General features: G+C 43.6%; 2 protein-coding genes across 8 annotated transcripts in view; one reads left to right on the top strand and one right to left on the bottom strand.

Annotated features, from left to right (window-relative positions):
- ALDH18A1 (aldehyde dehydrogenase 18 family member A1) overlaps positions 1–19,169 on the bottom strand; it is a 36,495-nt gene extending 17,326 nt beyond the window's left edge. For 2 of the 7 annotated variants that reach the window (XM_055719870.1, XM_055719872.1), the window contains exons 1-9: positions 16,785–16,871; positions 13,438–13,475; positions 13,022–13,145; positions 8,331–8,554; positions 6,578–6,727; positions 6,383–6,487; positions 4,820–4,978; positions 4,140–4,230; positions 2,456–2,580 (exon numbers count right to left, since the gene is read on the bottom strand). In XM_055719870.1, the coding sequence (XP_055575845.1) occupies positions 2,456–2,580; positions 4,140–4,230; positions 4,820–4,978; positions 6,383–6,487; positions 6,578–6,727; positions 8,331–8,554; positions 13,022–13,115 (948 nt within the window). In that variant the 5' untranslated portion in view covers positions 13,116–13,145; positions 13,438–13,475; positions 16,785–16,871. Of the gene's footprint in view, positions 1–2,455; positions 2,581–4,139; positions 4,231–4,819; positions 4,979–6,382; positions 6,488–6,577; positions 6,728–8,330; positions 8,555–13,021; positions 13,146–13,437; positions 13,476–16,784; positions 16,875–19,103 lie in introns of those variants that run through there. The other 5 variants (XM_014279750.3, XM_055719874.1, XM_055719873.1 and 2 more) reach the window with 5 other exon arrangements.
- The window catches only part of LOC129736760 (endoplasmic reticulum-Golgi intermediate compartment protein 3-like), an 82,406-nt gene that overhangs the window by 34,534 nt on the left and 28,676 nt on the right, over positions 1–19,196 (top strand). The gene's annotated exons all lie outside the window — the stretch shown is intronic.

Below are 19,196 nucleotides of genomic sequence, written 5' to 3'. Positions count from 1 at the left end.
ATCACCTGTGTGCTAAAGGCTGTCATGGAAGGTGGGCAGGGAGGCAGGCACCATGATCAACAACAGCTCTATAAAACTCAGGGGCAGTATCTTTGTAGGCATTGCCCTAACATGAAGGGCAACCTGAGTTCCCTTTATGAACTTCAGTGTTGGCATACTGAAGTTTGCTTAGTCCTTCTACAGAATGTTAAATTTACAGCAGGATTAGCTTATTAGTACGGGTCCTTTGAAATCCCCATGTACTGATTAGCTCTAAGATTAGCCTCTTTCCACACACATGAGCCACTGTTTAAGGCATCACAACATGATTTCTCTAAAATTTTCCCCACTCCAACATTTCATTGGTTCATGAAAAACGAACCCAAATCCCAGATGTTACCTGCTGAAGACATACTGCCTGTGGTCTCCTTCATTTCTTTTGCCGATCAAGGTATGGGCAGCGTTATCCTACCACTGCATTTAATTATTTGTCATTTATTTTGCCGCAAAAGCTTCTCTGCTTCCTCACTTCTACACTTTCCCAAAATGGTTCTACAATTGGGTATTACAGTCCATATTCACTGGGAGACACTACCTGTCAGATATGCCTACCACATGAAAATCAACTACCGCAAAAAATATCAGCCGCTGGATTGTTGCTCAAATTTCACAGTGATAAGCAAGATTTGTACTTTGAGCTGCCATCTGTTTATTCTATTATTCATGTTACAGTTTTCCAAAAATATCAGCCATTTCTCAATTGTAACAAATTTTTGTTATAACAGCAGCATTGACATTTGACTCTATGTGATTCATACTTAAAGATACCAAACACCTCTAACAGATTATTATTTTTGCAATACAAGTACTCTCTGACCTTGGCACCTTTCCTTTCAATACCTGGAATCATTTAAACTATTCCAGAAGCTAGATCAAGGGAAAGTTGTTTCTAAATAAGCTTTGTACATCCCATAGTTAGCAACAGAACGCTCAAATGCCTGCTCCTTTTGCCACCTTCCATTCCATGCTCTGATACTGAAGTACGCCTTGCATGATTTTTCAGAAAAGGAAATAAAACATAGGTTAACTGGTGAAGAAGTCTTTCCCTGCTTAGTCAAAATCTACTTCAGCTTTTACAGACAACCTTCCAGAAGTGTCCTTAGGAAACCAACACCCATTACCACTCCTGTAGCGCATACCCCCGTGGCATGAGACACATCTGCTGGTCTCACACCACACCCATGTTTATGCACTCACAGCAATGAATAATAATGGCATCCAACTGTACACAGCACTAAAACATTGGCCCTCCTACCTCTACCAATCTTGTACTCAAAAACTGAAGTACCTTGGTCTTCACCAATATATCCTTTAGAAGCAAGCAGCACATGTACAAACTCAAAAAGGAGACAGAGGTATCCTATCAGATTCAAGTGACAGGGATTCCCAATATCTTTGGATTATCACATAAAAAAGAAGTGAGGATCAACGCAACACCAACTTAATACAGTTCCTAATGTCACACTTTACAAACTACTGGAACATAATTCATTACTCTTTTCAATTCACATGGACCTAAGAGAGAAGCTAAAGATACACCATTCCAGGGTACTTGCAGAATAGCTGAGGCTGGAAAGGATCTCGAGATCATACAGTCCAACCACCTGCTCAAAGCAGGGTCAGCTAGAGCAAGTTACTCAAGACACCATCCAGTCAGCTCTTGAACATCTTCAGACACTGAGATTCTACAAACTCTCTCAGCAACCTGCTCAGATGCTTCAGCAACCTCACCACAAAATTCTTACATTTCAATTTCATTTCTTGTATTTCAGTCTGTGCGCATTGCCTCTTGTCTGCTGCCTGGATACCACTGAGAAGAGTCTGGCTCTGTCTTCTCTACACCTTCCCTTCAGGTGTTTATACACAAATCTTCTCTTCTCTGGGGTAAACAGTCCCTGCTCTCAGCCTCTCCTAGTGTGACAGATGCTTGGATTCTCTAATCGTATTCATGGCTCACCACTGGATTCACCGCAGTACGCCACGTCCTTGTTCTGCGGTGTCTAGAACCAGACACAATTCTACAGATGCTGTCTCACTAATGCTAAGTAGAGGGAAATAATAATTTCCCTTAGCCTGCTGGCTACGTTCTTACTAATGCAACCCTGGATGCTCTTGCCTTGTTTTGCCGAAAGGGCATACTGCTGGCTCATGTTCCACTTGGTGTCTACCAGAACTACATTATCCCCTAGGTCCTAGTGACCCTGCTCCCCAGCTAGTCAACTCCTCAGCCTGGATGGAGTTGTTCCTCCCTAGGGGTAGGACTCAGCATTTCCTTGTTGAACTCCACAAGCTTCCTGTCTGTCCACTTCTGCAGCCTGTCAAAGATCCATTTGAACAGCAGCACAATCCCATCTATCTCCCTTTCCAACACCTCCCTTTCCTTCCCAATAACAAAACAAATGTTCCATATTTCTACCTTGGCTTCCATGCCTCCCATTCCCACCCGGGATTTGGTTCCAAATGTTACAGACTGCTGGTCTCCTGGATAGAATATGTCAATGAGCTTTGCATCATCAGATCCTGGAGGGCTGTCAAAGAGTCCTGAAATAAATAATACAAGTCTGTTAGTGTTATATATCCTCATCTGCAAAGCTCACCCACAAAAAAATGAGGAAAAAAAAATATCCATGAGGCTGAAAAGCTGTATTCCACTTTACAGGATTGAAAACTTTCACGGAACCCTGCTTTTGCGGGACTGAAAGCATGAAACACTTAACAGGCAGACTCAGGAAATAGAGCTTCACCAAAAGCACAAGTAAGAAACTGAAAACTCATACTGAATAGCAGCATGAAGGTGGGAGGTAGTGACATTTGGTTGAGGTTACAGAGTTTACAGTTTTTATATGTTCAAAATCAGGGCTTACATATACAAGCCCACAACTAAACAGGCAAAGGATAGCCCTCCTCACCAAGATCTCAGATGATGTTCTTGAATGCTGGGTTGTACAGTGATAAACTGGGCAATTCAGAAATACGCAAAGAGGTTAACTATCGAATTGGGCCAAGAAGGAACAGAATGCTCCAGAGACATACTGTTATTAGTTTTTTTTAAAAAATCTAGTAATTTTATGTTAACTGTGTCTGGAGTTGAATGACACTTTGGTTTACCTAGGAAGTTAAACCTAAACTCTATCACCACACTTCCCAGAAACTCTATGTGAACAAATACTGGCATTACAATTTGATAGCTTGGGAAGGAGGTGAAACACATCTTTCCATAACCCAGATGTCAGAATGAATGAATAAGCTTTTGAAGGATGGTGGTATTGGGTGTGAATATTTTTTTTACAAGTTGTTTTGACTGTTGCTTTTATGAGTTGTCCTCAGGCAGACATTTCAACTAGAATCAACCACGAAATCCAGCTGAATCTGAAAGAAACTGTGCTTATGGAAAGGCATCTCCTTCCTCCTCAGGGCCTACAATACGTGCCAAAGTGCAGGATCCACTGAAAGAAACCCATCTGGAGAAGACGAAAAGGGTGATGTGGACTGCACTGATCTGAAACTGCACCCATTACCATCCTCTCTCTAGAAAAGGAATTTCAGTAGCCATAGGTGATAGACGTGTCACAGCAGCACAGCTCAGAAGACTAGAATAGTGTAAGCCAAATGTCTGGGAGACAGAAAAAGCTATCAGGTTCCAGGTATCTGGAAGGCAATGACCAGGACTTGTAATGTACTTGTAATTCACTGGAAGACAGAACCTGCTGCCAGAAGAAACAATCTATCATAGAATAATATTTGGCTTATACTCCTGATTCTAAACACAAGCCTTTATCCTGCATATTACTCATGACTATATCATACAATTCTGAGAAGCTACCAGAAGTACCATAGTTCATATGGTATTCTGGGTTCTGGAACAAGTCTCAAGTTCATACGTTCTCACCCACTCAGATTCAACAGTGTGTCAGACAGTCTTTTGCAGGCTTATGCAACAACATCAGGATTGGGTATACGCCTTAAGGAGTTATGTGGTACATTGTAATTGTCCCTGTAAAAAATATGAACTGAAGAGATCAGTAAAACCCAAATATAGGTTGGTATGACTATCTGATATACTTAAATGAAACAAGAAAGTAAAGAGATGACTCACAAACCTTCTACATCTGAGAGAACAATCAGGAGATCAGTTTTCATTTCCACAGCCAGTCGTGCTGCCAGACTGTCGTTATCCTTCACACTAATCACCTGCAATGCACACGCATATCAGCAGCACTAAATAGTGCGAGGAACTAGGAAACACTTGGCTGCAACATACAAAAGCAAACTACCTCAGCACTACCAAGTCCTAAGCTACTTTGTTCACACCCACTGGAAACTTAGAAGGTGATCTTTGTGTGAAAGTACAAATGCTTCTGGAATGCAGTAAAGTGGCGCCAAACTGATAAGCAGCGTGATCAGTACCTGCATTCTCCACCTTGGTGCCCAGTGACAGGACCAGAGGTACTACCTGACCCTGCTTTAAGCAGGTGTGCTGGACTCGATGACCTGCAGAAGTCCCTTCCAACTTCAACGATTCGGTGAAAACCAAACTGGGCATGCTTGCTTTTGGCAAGAGCAGACATCATCTGCCCTGCTTTCACCCCACAGCACTATACCATGCCAAAAACAGACAGATCAGCATAGTTTTCCAGTATCTTCCACACACATTACTAATTTTGTATGTTTGTTTCCCTGCTGCAGGCTTCAGGGGTCCCACATTATGGCATTAGTAAAGTATACACTAGTGTTGTACTATCTACAAGCATGATCCACCCCCTTGCAATACTTTACCCACATTTACCCCCTGCAGATCACTGTTTGGCTCTGGAGGTGGAACAACAGCATCATTAGTGTTAATTATAGGGACAATATTCATTCTTAAAAGCTCATGCAATGTTCCATTTAAGTTCCGACGCTTCTGTTCATCATGGAAATCCAGGTTGGTGACTAAAATCTAAATAGGGAAAATAAAATTGATATATACTTAGCCTACCACTTTTCCCGAGAACATCATCACAACCATATGTATTAACAGATCAGTCATGCTCTTTAGGTCACTGAAGAAGCATAAGCCATATTTAAAGAATAAAGAAAAAAAAAAGAGAAATATTCTTTCCACAACATTTTCAGGGTCATATACCTTAACTTGCACTGGAGCTTATAATGACCTTTCTCAAACTGACAGATTACAGGCTCCAGGAATCAACTTGGAAAAAGAAAACATACGCAGAACACAGATGCTGATTGTAACTACTAAGACCCTAAACAATTCAACAGATTACTTGAGACACTGCCTTTCCTATCATCCCTCCCAGTGTAATGTTTCTACTGTCACAAGCAGAAGGGGTTCCTGGTCTCAAGACTTCCCTTCAGCTATAGAACTCACTTGCTTTTCTGAAAGAATCTTGGTCTTAAAGCCTCCTGCTTGCAGATACTATCCCTTTCTTTCTGGTATTTTAAGCCAAAAGGACCTCAATGTCTACTCCCAAGAGACATTTTTTTCATTTTTACTCTGCCATTGGACATCTGAGAACTAAACAAACAACTCCACCAGACAATGTTATAACAGCACTTGGAATCAATGTGTACAGTGTCATTTTCAGCATGGGCCATTAATTCTTTTAAATCACGGGAATGATATTTGTCTACAGACTTGAAGAAGCACAACTTACAGTGACTGTTAGCTATACTGTAAACATTTTAGTGATATCAGCTACATGGTATTACAGGAAGAAGTTCCTCCAAGCGAGACTTCATATTAGGCTCTAAATTCATTAAAAGTGTCTAAACAAATAAGGTCTTACAGTTGATGCCATTCTGTATTCTCAGAGCATTTAAGATAAGCAAAGCCTGTTTAAAAGTAGTTCTGTTAATACAGTTGCAGCATTTGGTCTAAGCAGAAGACCCAGGCTTAGGGATACCATCACCCACAAGTTAGAAAGGTTTGAGGAGCAGACGAAGAGCAATTTATTAAGTGTGGATATGCACTTTTATCAGCTTTACAAAATGTGTGGCAGTTCAGCCACTTGTGATTTTAAAACACTCACTTTGGATCACCAAAATTTAGCTTTAGTGAAGAAACCTTAACACACATCCCCCTCCCCTGTACATACGAGCAGGACACATACGAACTCCAACCCCACCCACCCCATATTTGCTTCACCTAGATGATATATTACTCCATTTCAGAAATACCACACTACCATTTATGCTACAGTAATAAACCCCAAAAGGAGGTGGCAACAGAAATGCACAACTACAGTAAAGACAGCAGCATACAAAACATGGAAAAAATCCAAGAAAGATTCCATCACTGACTGAAGTAGCAAGTCAGTCTGGGAAAGAAGGAATTGCTTACTTGAGCTGCACAGATGCTGTACTGCGTAAACATGGCCTCGTACAGAGCCATCAGTCCACTCTGGCCAGCTGCTGCACAAGCTCGGGCCTCCAAGACTGGAACAGCCTACAGAGATAAAGAACAGCTGTCAGGCACTGACTTGAGCAGGTACTACCTAACATTCAAGGAAAAGTGCGAGTGCTGCCAGCCACTCACCATATCTTTCAGCTGACTCTGGCCTGAATGAAGCGCTTGCCTCACACTCTGAGAAAGCAAGATTTCATGACGCAACCGCTGCTTGCCAAAAGCTACAGCACCGCTGGTGACAATCATCATCTCTCTTCCCTGATTTTGCAGCATTGACACCTGTAAGTACAGAACTTAAGAAACAGAGCTTGGAGTATGATCACTGCTAGCATGACAGTTCTGGCTATTATAGATAACCTTATGTTCACCAGTTCTTGCTGACACAAGTGTTTTGCTTTATCCATTGATGTGCAAAGCAAGGAAACCCCCCCCAAGACACTCCTGCACACCTTACTAGCCAGTTAGGAGCTATGCAAAGGACTGCATGCAATCTGTAGTTTCTGCTAAACTTTCTTTTCACATTACCAGTTTTTAAGACAGTCATGCTTGAATTTTCAAAATACATATTACATGGTAACATTTCTATACCCCTCTTCCCTCCACCTCCATTGCTACAGATAAGATATGAAATAGCTGTAAAGTATGAGCTGTATCTTCCACCAGCCTTATTCATCACCCATTCCCAAAGCTGCCATTATACAGTAACTTTGAATTCTAGAAGTGAAGAAGCTAACTCTGGTAGTACAGCTTTTCATTACTTCTTCCTTATGTACATCTGGCCAGATTCCTTTCAAAGCTCTAAAACTAAATGCCTTATGTGAATTTAATTTATTATGTCAACTTTACTTCCTAGAAAAGACATGTCCAATCCCCCGCGAAGTCATAATTTCATGTTGGAGAACCAATCCATGAGTTGATCCCATCAATTTTTCTTACAAGTAACAAGGTTTCAAGCTTTCTCCTGGAGGAAATCTGCAAATGCTCAGGTAATCAAGAAGGGTCTACTGTTTCTGCAGACCTCACAAACTTCGGTGCCACCTTCCCACTAGATCCAATCAATGGCTCAGTCATGTCTTACCTATTGCATAAAAATCTCACTGTGCAAATTTCTCCCTCTATACTGGATCTGGCTAAGAGAGAGTTACCTTTCTTCGCAGGGGCCCATATGGTACTGTTTTAAGTATTACGACTAAAACAGTGTTTGTAACATTCCAGCATTTTCCCTGTTGCTCAATAGTGCTTGCACAGCATCAAAGCTTTACTTCCCCCCACTATGTGCCATCACAGCAGGTAGACTAGGGGCTGGACAAGAAGTCTGGAGAGGACACATTTGGGACAGCTGATACAAACTGGCCAAAAGGACATTCCATACCACAAGATGCCATGCTCAGCAATAACTCTGGGGTAGCAGAATAGGAAAGGGCAGTGGGCTGTCTTCCAAGGTGGCCATCACTCAGAGACTAGCTGGGCATTGGTCTGCTTGTCCAAGGTCATGAGCAATTGCCTTAACATCTCTTGTTTCTTTTCCCCTTTCCTTCACTTACCAAATTGTTTTTATTTCAGCCCAGGGGTTTTCTTACTTTTGCTCTTTCTATTTTCCTTCCAGTCTGACTGGTGGTTGGGGTGGAGGCATGGGGAATGAACAAGTATCTGTGTGCCTAGCTACTGGTCTGGGTCAACCCACCACACCTTCAAACACCAATTTACTGAATTACATGGTTTATACTACCACAGCACAGGGGGACGGAAAAAGGGAAAGGCCAACACATTGCTTTAAAGAGCCATCACTGGTTTACGAGTTTTTCCTACAATCTTCTGTGCCATCCAGCAATCACCGAGTATCTGAGTTAAAACAAACATTCCACTCCAGTCATAGAATTACCTGCTCTACAATAGATGCCAGCCTCCCAAGGGCCAAGCCACACTCATCCCCTCGAGTCACAACAGCACTACCCAGCTTCACTACAATCCGCTTTGCATGCTTCAGCTCACTGCGGTGTGCAAACGATTTTCCATGTGCACGGCTGAGTGGCATGGTGATAAATGGGATGTTGCTCCAACAACGGATAGACTCATTCCTTAATCTTTGGTTATAGCAAGAGAAATCTGTGGTTGAAGAACGAAAGTAAAAAAAAAAATATGCAGCTTTTAGTGTTTCATTCAGACTTTTAAGCCCTTGAATTCGGTTAACACTTCCTCCCTTTCCAAGGCTAAAGCTCACAAAACACACGTCTCAGTGACTGGGGATGAGAAGCTAGCTTTCAAATCACCAAAATAAAGAGAGAGCCAATATCTGAGCAGCACTAAGCGTCCCTAAGGTATATAAAGCAGTGTATCACAGACCTTTGACTCTGGGAATCTAGAAGACCAAACTGAAGGACACTAGAAGAACCCCTACAGCTCCCATTTACTCACAGGAAGTAAAAGTACTAGTTTAAAAAACATTCTCATTTGCCTTGCCTCATCAGATACAGACAGAGAGTTTTCCTGTCTGTAGTAGCACAGAAAGCTTAACTGTTAGGAAAGATGAGAAACACAGCTTTTACAACATCTCTAAGTCAGGTATTTTTGCATGTTGCTGAACTAAGGGCAGCAGAAGGGGGATGATGGAGGTATGAACAGGAAGTCAACCTCCTACAGGGTAAACAGGCATTGGAAAAAAAGAGTCACAGCACTACTCAGGTAAGATACAACATACATAAGGCTGGCACTTCACCCAAGTCAATAAGCTAGGGAACATTTCTTGGGAAAAAACTTTGCTCTCAAAATGCTTTTAAAGGACAGTAAGACCACTATCAGCAAAGCAGATTAAAGAGAATAGTGACTATTAAGGTACAATCACAACGAACAGTCTGGATCATTTCTAACTGATAAAGACGTGGACCAAAACATAAAGTCCCAAAGTTACACTGAAGGAATGAGGGCAGATGGAAAGCACTTCCAACATACTTCATATGAAGTTTTGCAAAGCCACACTGAATCAAGTGTGAAGGAGTCATACAGATAAGAATATCTGCAGCCCAAGTGTGTCAACTGGATAATTAATAAAATATGGATAAGCCATATTACTTGAAAAAAAATTGAAACCACATTTCCTTATGTAATTCTGCTTGTATTACTGTTCAGAAACTGCACTGAAGCACATCAACTTTTCGACAGTCTCAAAAATACAAGTATAGCAAAAAAGAGGAAGCACACTTCTGATGTAACTACAGAAGAAATGGCTACCGACACTACACTCCAGGACCAAAAGTACAACTTAGTCAAAAGATGGCACACATTCATGGAAAGTTATGGAGAAGATCATACTGGATGCTATTGAAAGGCATTTAAAGAACAATGCAATCATCAAGCACAGCCAACATGGGTTCACAAAGGCAGCAGTCCTGTTTAACTAATTTGACATCCTGCTACAAGGTCACCCAACTCATGGATGAAGGAAAGCAAGATGGTGATTGTTAGTTTTCTCAATTTTAGCCAGGCTTTTGACACTGTCCCTTGCAGCATCCTTCTGGACAAGTTGTCCAGCTGCAGGATGCGCTGCGCTGGGTAAAGACCTGGATGGATGGCAAGACTCAAACGGCTGTAGTAAATGGGGCTACATCTAGCTAGTGACCAATCACCAATGGTGTTCTGCAGGACTCAATCCTAGAACTCATGCTGTGCAATATTTTTATCAGTGATCTGGATGCAGAAGTTGACTGTACTGTTAGCAAGTTTGCTGATGATGCTAAACTGGAAGGTGCTGTTGACTCTGGAGGGACAAGAGGCCTTGCAAGGGATCTAGATAGATTGGAGCATTGAGCAATCATCAGTGCCATGAAATTTAAGAACAAATGCTGGGTTCTGCACCCTGTTCAGGGACAGAGTAATGCAGGGCACAAGTCAAAACGGGGAGAGGAGTGACTGGAGAGCAGTCCTGCAGAAAGGGAGCTGGGGGTGCCAGCTGGCAGCAGGCTCAGTGGGAGCCAGCAGTGTGCGCTGGCACCAAGAGGGCAAACCGCATCCTGGGGTGCATCAGACACAGCATAGCCAGTTGGTCAGACAGGGGATTGTGCCGATGTATTTATCATTGGTGTGGCCTCACCCCAAATACCGTGTGCAGTGCTGAGCCCCACAGTTTAAGAAGGATGTGAAGGTCCTTGAATGTGCCCAGAGGAGGGTGGGCAAGCAAGCTGGTGAAGGGCTGGAAGGCATGTCTTCTGCAGAGCGGCTGAGGACTCTGGGTTTATCTAGTTTGGAGAGAAGGAGGCTGAGGAACAACCTCATTGCTCTCTGCAGCTTCCTGAGGAGGGGACATGGAGAAGGAGGTGCAGATCTCTTCTCCCTCAGATCCAGGGACAGGATGCGTGGGAGTGGTTCAAAGCTGCTTCAGGAGAGCTTCAGACTGGACATTAGGAAGCATTTCCTTTACCAAGAGGGTGGTCAAACACTGGAACAGGCTTCCGGGAGAGGCAGTTGATGCACCGAGCCTGTCGGTGTTTAAGAGGCATTTGGACAATGCCCTTAACATGCTTTAGCTGTTGATCAGCCCTGAAGTGGTCAGGCAGTTTGACTAGATGGTCGTTCTAAGTCCCTTCCAACTGAACTATTCTGTCCAGTCAATCCTAACTAATATCTCATCTAAAGGTGTAGAAGCTTCTTTACAAATCAGTAAACTGAATCCTATGCCATGGTCAGAGTTATCTGCTTATATCTGACTGAGTATGTTCAGTCTCTCTAATTTTGATGCACTGTAATACAAAATAGATTCATTTACAGCCTAAATTGATTATTGTCAGTGCTACTTCTGCTGGAGAAAGACAGGAATGAGCAGAGTGCTACAGGAGAGAGAAATCTGTAATTTAACAATGTTTTAAATAAATACATATTTTGTTCATTACACATAAGAAGCTGAAATCGTAACTGAGGGCTGCACTAACATGTCACACACACAAAAGCAGAAAATGGACTTTGGAGACAAGTTTAATTTGTCCCTCATTTTTATGAGGGAACACTTTGTGAATGTAAGCAAGACCTACAATACATACAGAAGAACAGGTGAAAGAGTCCAATTTATCTGTTCTTTCCAGTATTATACATTAATATATAGTATTTGCCTATCCCACACAGTATGACCATAAAGGAGTAAAACCAATTTATTTCCAATTCTCTTGGCTAAAGCTTCAGGATTTAGAAGGTTCCAAGAAGGCAGCTGTTGAAGGATAACCAGTACCTGAAAAGAAACTACTTATTTTTTCAGAAAAAGACAAGGAAAAAGACAACAGTTCTAGAACAAGCAGAGAATTTAATCCATCTCCACTGAAGTCCTAATTGCTAACCTTGCTCTATGACTGCATAAACCTATCTTTTTTAGTTATTTAGACTTGACTTAGATGTGAAATCAGCTCCCATGTCAGATATGCAAAACATTTCTAGTGATGCAAGCCCATTAACTTGCTTCATATGCAGTTAGAGAGAAACTGATATAGCCATCCAGTCAACTTTTTATACCAATAGGTTTCTAGGCATTCCAGTTTTTATCTCCAGTACCTTTTCAACGGTTTCACTTCCTTAATAAAGAAGGGGAAACATATGAAAAAAGACTAAGTATTTGCACTGCAGATCCTTTTAGTGACCTGCATGAGGAGTAAAGAAGCAGAATTTCAAAATACAAGCTGAAGAGGATCACAACAGAAACAGCAGAGAACAAAAGAAAACTGAAAAATGCTCAATCCAGTTTTAGAATGCAATTGACAAAGTAACCAGAGTTGCTCCAATAATGGATATTGACTACTGTCAACACTAAGGAATAATTTCCAGTGTTAGTTATGAGTAGTTTACTGACTCTGGAAAATGCAGAGTATTTAGAAATACTACAAAAGCAGAAATCAACAGAGCTATAGCTTAAAAAGAAACAGTTTAGCGTTTTCAATATTTCAACATCTATTAATTCACATAAATATCAACAAAAGACAACCGTTAACACACCAACCAATGTGACATTAATCTTGCATGTGAAGGTAAACAGTTAGCCTCCTTATCTAATAGGGTCTATCTATCCTTGCCTTCTCTATTTCAGACCGCTAATCAAATAAACAGTGAATGGTTCTTCCAAGTTTGGTTTTCAGGGAAAAGCTATTGACAGGGCACCTATGTATTTACACTCAGGCTTTCTGCAAGCATGTTTCCACTTTTACTTAATCCAAAAATATTTCAGCTTCACACCTGGTTTTACTCAAGAAATTTGTGGGCTGAAAGTGCAGATGGAGGAGCAGGCATGATCAGATTTTGTTTTCCAGGAATGTATGAGGTTAAAATAAAGAACTTTTACAGTACTTTCGTAACAGATTTTTTTGCTTGAAATGCACATCAGAATGAAAAATACATCCTCTCAGACATCCATCCAGCTGAATGTCACTGAAGGAGAAAGACATATTAAGAAAGCAGAGCTTCAATGGCAGCTCAGTCCAGAGACTGTAATTTTTAAATTATGTTAATGAGGTGATTTTCCTTTGAACATAGGGAAGAACATAGGCATGCCCTGACACAACTAACCAATATTATTAGAAACGTGCTTTCTCTCATACATACATAAACGGGAAATGGTTGTGATGGTATGTGGTGACAACACAAAGCACCATCCAGGGGAACGGACAAGAGGGCTCAGAGCAGCTCGACACAACATTTTGAGATGCCTTCTGCAAATCAATGGTATCTGTAAGTTAAAAGGAAGGGAGGAGAATGAAAACTGGTTAAATATCAGTGAATTTCCATCTATTATTTCTTGTCACACCCACCCCACCCCCAACTCCTCTTTGTCCCGCACAGTCTCAACAGTTTCCCTGTGCAAGAGAGACACATCCCACTCTACCCATTTCGCAGAGCTCTCAGACTGTGTCTTAGAACTAGAAGGCCCCTGTTCCCTACCTGCTGGCAGAGGACCATTATTAAAGATCAAGAACAAAATATGGTTCCCCAAGAAGGCAAAAGACTATTAGTGAGCATACCTACAATGGAGAAAGGTAGTAACTGTGCACAGAGAAGCCTGGAAGAAAAAAAAAACACAAACAAGTAGAGAGTTGTATCATCCAGACTTCTCTACACACCCCACAACAGGGCATCTACTGCACTTCTCATGAATCTCCAGCATAGAAGATAGGCTGATTCACTTCCCCCTGAGCACTACCAAATGACAAGATCTTAACCATGATTACAAGCAAGGACATAAATTTCACAGTAGTTTCCCTTGACTGAACTTGTAAACACTCAGGATTCTTCTAACTCAAAATCCACAACAGCAAGTACCCAGGAAACAAGGGATACAGAATTAGCAGTCTCCTATGACAGGCCTGTAGTAGGTGAAGTAACACATCTAGCATCACAAAGGAAACAAAGGACATCAACAAGAATACAGATCTCCCAGACTGTGCTTAAACCATAAAACCTCTCCTCCCCCTTCTACAACATTTTTCTTCCTTTGCTTGGTTTCCGTTCATCCCTCTGCACCATTGGAATAGAGCAAACACCACTGCACAGGTAGGGAGAAGGTATTGAAAAGAGGACAAAGAGAGCTCATAGTACCTGCATTTGGAAGGCTGACAGTACAAACACCATGACAACTGTAGCACCTGGCAGTGCTGGAATATGTGTACATGAACACCTGAAGTTGCTTCATTACCCTGGAACAGCGTATTGCTATTATATCTCATTATAATCATTACCAAAATACACACCTCTACAAAAGACAGGCAGCCACCAGCAGATATGATTCTCCTTTGTCCAATAAAGATTACACAGCACAGCATTTTGACAATATTAATCTGCAGTGTCCCTCCAGCTCTGTATTTCATCTGAAATGTCAGTCTTGACCACTGCCAGGATGAGGCAGCAAAGGACTCAGAGTAGATGACAGAACTGAGCAAGTAGTCCCAAGTTTTCTTCTCACAACAGGGCAAGCTTAAAGGAGCTGTTGAACAGTACCAACTGCAACACTCCCCTCTCTGAACCCTTACCAGGCGCCTCATGCACCCACCTCTGGGGGTCAACACAATTCCCACTGTTCATATGCCTGGCGGTTTGACCCTTTCACCTTGGAGTTCACCTGCCACCTACTGTCAGCCATCACCTTCCCAGCAGGGTCTTAGCTGCGTCTCAGAGGTATGTTCAAAGTCCAACAGCTCCTGACAACATGAACTGGTAAACAGCAGGTCCTTTATCCAGAAACTCTTCTACCACAGCTATCCTGAGTGGAACTGCCTGTTCCTCTTCACCTCCCTTCACAGACTGTCTCCCTTAGGGACTGGCACCAGGCACTCTACCTGAAGTTTCTCCCCCCGACACTTCCTGTTCCAGTCTCTCTCACCAGGCCTTTGACTGCAACTACAGTAATAATATTCACCTGGTGTTGCACTGCCACTAGAATACTGACACACACCAGCTAGATCAAGCTGTGCTCCTTGGTTGCTCCCACTGGTCTGTCGGAGAAGCATTTCACATTCTCACTACAGGGCTGCTTGCAACTATGAGCAACCTTGTTCTTCTGGAAGACTGCCTCCTGTTTCCCTTTGCCAGAGGCAATTTTGCTAAGATTGAGCAGACAATGAGTGACAAGTGGCAAACAGCGTGGATCTTTTGAAGGAAAAAAATCAGAGAGAAATAATATGGTTTTGAAACTAGCTTGTGAGAAAAGGCAAGGAGACTGAGTTTACAAGACAGAAACAGAAAATTTAAAGCTGCAGTAGACATCAAGAAAAGATACATGAAATGGGAATGATGCTGCCAGAAAGCACAGAGCACAGGGCACTCTGTACAAGCTTGCTTTCAGACTAGTGCAAGGCTGCAGAGTAACTTCTTACTCTCTTCTCACTCTATCAAGGATCTAAAGTTGATTTCAATCCCCAATTTCCATTCCACTCCCATTTTCACACCTGGAATGGTTCTGGTCTTCAGTAACAAACCAGAAAAAGGTACACAACTTAAAAAAATAGTATCTTAAACTTCTGCCTTACTCGGAGGGGAGGGAGCAATAAAAAGAAATGTAAAATGCATATTGCTCCAAGACTAACATCAGCTTTTAAAAAAATCAGGGTTTTTTATTATTAATATCAGGATAAACCTACTCCTTCCAAAATAACTTTTAAAAATATCATTCTCCCATCACCTCTTTAAATAATGTGTTATCCTTATATTATCACTCATAGAAAGTAGTACTATTGGCTGGTTTTCATGAATTTATTAACAGCCGTTAAGTAGCACAATGCATTTAGATTCTGTTCCAGGTCAGTGTAAAAAGACTTAGTCACCTTCCCAAACAATCAGGGAAATTCTCAAATTCTACAACTGATGCCTTTAGTAACAACAATCTATAACACTGATTTTTCAGCCTGTTGGCTGGAAGCCTGTGGATGTCCACAACTATTTGCAGTGAGCTGGAAAATGAAAACTAAATAAAGTTTTGGGGTTTTTCTTCACAGTTATATATATACATATATATAATATATATATGAAGGCCAGTATCTCAACTAAATGTTAGGACATTCCACAAGTTGAAAAAATTTGGAAACCAAACTCCTATATAAAGAGTTATACACTTACTAAGCAGAGAAAAATCAAGTTCTGAGGAAATCCACACAATTTTAATTGTTTACTGTAACACAAGTAAGTCTTCTGTAACATTCGGGGGGCTGGGGGGTATTTAAACAGCTTTGTTACCTTATCAACTAAAACTTCTGTAAGGAAAAAAAACCACCACCCCCGCAGTTCTTAGTGAAAATTCAAAACTAAGAAACGTTCCCAGAGGGAAGCCAGTTCAGAAGAACTGATTAAAATAAACACGATCTTCAAATAAATCGTCTTTAGACAGTTCACAAGTAGCTTTGCCCGAGTTCCACAGAAGGTACAAACACGGAGCACAGGCCCCCGGCAGCATGTACCCCACCTTCCTCTGCAGGACCCGCCCGGCCGCGCCGCCTGGGCCTGGGGCTCTGCCTCCCGCGGCCCAACAGCCGCCCGCCCCGGCCCGCAGAGCCGCGCGGAGCACCTCGGCGGCCAGAGCTGCGGAAGTTCAGTACCGCCCCATTCCTTACGCCTCGCCTACAGGTAAGTCGGGCAACACCAGCAGGCCCGTGCCGCAGCAGCGCTAGCTCAGGAGCGGGGCCCCCGGTGCCCGCCCGCACGGGGCAAGCAGCGGAACCGGGCGGCCCGCAGCAGGGCTGAGCAGCAGCACCCGCTCCGGCACAGCCAGCCAGCTCAGCCTGACACAACGCAGCGGCAAATTGCTTCTTCCGCGCATCTCAGTGGCACCTGCAGGCGCCACTCCTTGCCCGAGACCTCGGATCCGCCACAACCCCCGTACCTGACCCTCCTGCTGACACGGGTCTGCCAGAGGAGGCAGCTCCCGCCGGCAGCCCCGGCGAGGGAAGGGCCGCGCGGCCGCCGCGGGACGGCCCAGCTGGGCCGCCGCAGCCAATCCCCGCCCCGCCAGCACCCCCAGCAGCCAATCCCCGCCCAGCCGGCACACCCCGCGCGCCCAGCAGCCAATCCGCGCCCAGCAGCCAATCCCCGCCCCGCCGACACCCCCCCCCCCCCGCGCGCCCAGCGCCGGCTGATGTAACTCCGGCGGCTCCGCCCGCCGCGCGCGTAGCCCGCCCGCCGCCCCAGCAGATGATGTAATCCTACTCCACGTTGCAGCACAAAATCCAGGGCTCTGCAAGCTACCGCATTAACAACTGTTTTCTGTCTCGTCCCAGACTAGTCCAGACGGCCCTACCCGCAACGCGGGCCGCCTGGCCATCTCCTACATTCAGTTACCCTTGACCTCAGTTCTCCCCGTTCGCAGGCTGATGCAGACAGCAGACGAAAGGCATCTGTCACCAAACTTTTGAGAGCAGCTTTACCTCCGCCAGCCCCATACCCCCACTGCCACCCAAACACCTCCACAACGGCATGAGTGCTGGCTTTGCTCTTCACTTACCTCCCAATTAAGAGAATCACAGAATCGCTTAGGTTGGAAAACACTTTTAAGATCATCAAGTCTAAACGGTTAAGCCAGCACTGCCAAGCCCACCACTAACCATGTCCCCAAGTGCCACATCTACAGCATCTCTTAAAACACATCCAGGGATGGTGACTCAACCACTCACCTGGGAAGCCTGTTCCAATGCTTGACAGCCCTTTTGGTGAAGAGTTTTTTTCCTAGTATCCAATCTAAACCTCCCCTGGCGTAGTTTGAGGCTGTTCCCTCTTGTCCTGTTGCTTGTTATCTGGGAGAAGAGACCGACACCCCCCTGCCTACAGCCCCTGTCAGGGAACTGCAAAGAGCAGTAAGGTACCCCGAGCCTCCTCCTCTCCAGGCTGAACCCCCAGCTCCCCCTGCCACCCCTGCCAGCCTTGTGCTCCAGACCCCTCACCAGCCCCGCTGCCCGTATCTGGACACGCTGCAGCACCTCTACGTCCCTCTTGAAGTGAGGGGCCCAGAACTGAAACTCAGGGCTCCCGGTGCAGCCTGGACAGTGCTGAGCACAGGGTCACTGCCCTGGTCCTGCTGGCTGCACTGTTCTGGCTACAAACCAGGGTGCCATTGGCCGCCCTGGCCACCTGGGCACCCTGCTGGCTCATGTTCAGTCAACTCTAGACCAGCACCCCCAGGCCCTTTCCCGCTGGGCAGCCTTCCAGTTACCTTTCCTCAAGCCTGTAGCGCAGAGTGGGGCTGGTGTGCCCCACGGGCAGGACCTGGCACTGAGCCTGGTTGAACCTGGTACAACTGGCCTCGGCCCATCGGTACAGCCTGCCCAGATGCCTCTGCAGAGCCCCCTGCCCCCCGGCAGGTCAATACTCCCACCCAGCTTCGCCTCATCTGCAAGCATTCTTATCGCTGCTATTAGTAGAAACCATAAATCTAGTTTCTCATCTTCAAAACCACTACAAAATTCATAGTAATTCCTCAATTCAACTCGGATACTAGTTATACTGTCTTCTGGCTATACCTATTTTACCACTGTTATATTCCTATTAGAATTCAAACAAATTCCAACAGCACTAATACTCATGTCGTTACAAGACAGTACATGGGGGTTTTGTTTGTTTTGTGGGATATTTTTGTTTGGTTCTTTTTTTTAAAGTCTTTAACACATCACCTTCTGGGATCAGGAAACAATCTTCTCTGAAAGGTTCATGACTGGAGAAAACCTCATGAAGAGTGAACAATATTCAAGTGGTGGGGGTAAAGTTCAAAACACTTGCAAAAATCTCAGTGTTTCAAGAAGTAATAAAAGACCCAACTCACAATTATCTGACATTAAGATTTCACTATCTCCACATGAAGGAAAACAAACCAACCCAGGAAAAAACCCTCAAAATAAATATAAGGTCATCACGTTGTTAGAAGACTATCTGGAGATCTCCACCAAAAGCGGAATTTTTTTAATCATCATAGCACACAAGCCCTGCCCTCCCCTCCTCCCCACTCCAAGTATTAGCAAAGATAAATCTGACATGTATAATTGCAGAATAAACACAATGCCAAAACCAGTATGTTGGTCAGTCAGTCACTCACAAAAAAACCCCCAGTGATTAAAGATATATCACAGCAGCTGATTTTTCATGCTAAGCCAAAATTTCATTTTTATTTTTAAACAGCTAATAAGAAACATGAATACTCTGATTTTAGGCTTACCTAAAGTAAGTTTTAGCACATGCAACTTCTTTGAACTGTGCTTTCAAATAAAAAGCTCCTTTCAACCCCTGCAGATACTGAGGAGCTGCTTTT

Source organism: Falco cherrug, chromosome 9, assembly GCF_023634085.1.
Source record: "Falco cherrug isolate bFalChe1 chromosome 9, bFalChe1.pri, whole genome shotgun sequence".
In the NCBI taxonomy this organism is placed as follows: Eukaryota; Metazoa; Chordata; class Aves; order Falconiformes; family Falconidae; genus Falco; species Falco cherrug.
The sequence above is the reverse complement of the archived record's forward strand: the minus strand, read 5'-3'. Positions and strand labels throughout refer to the sequence as shown.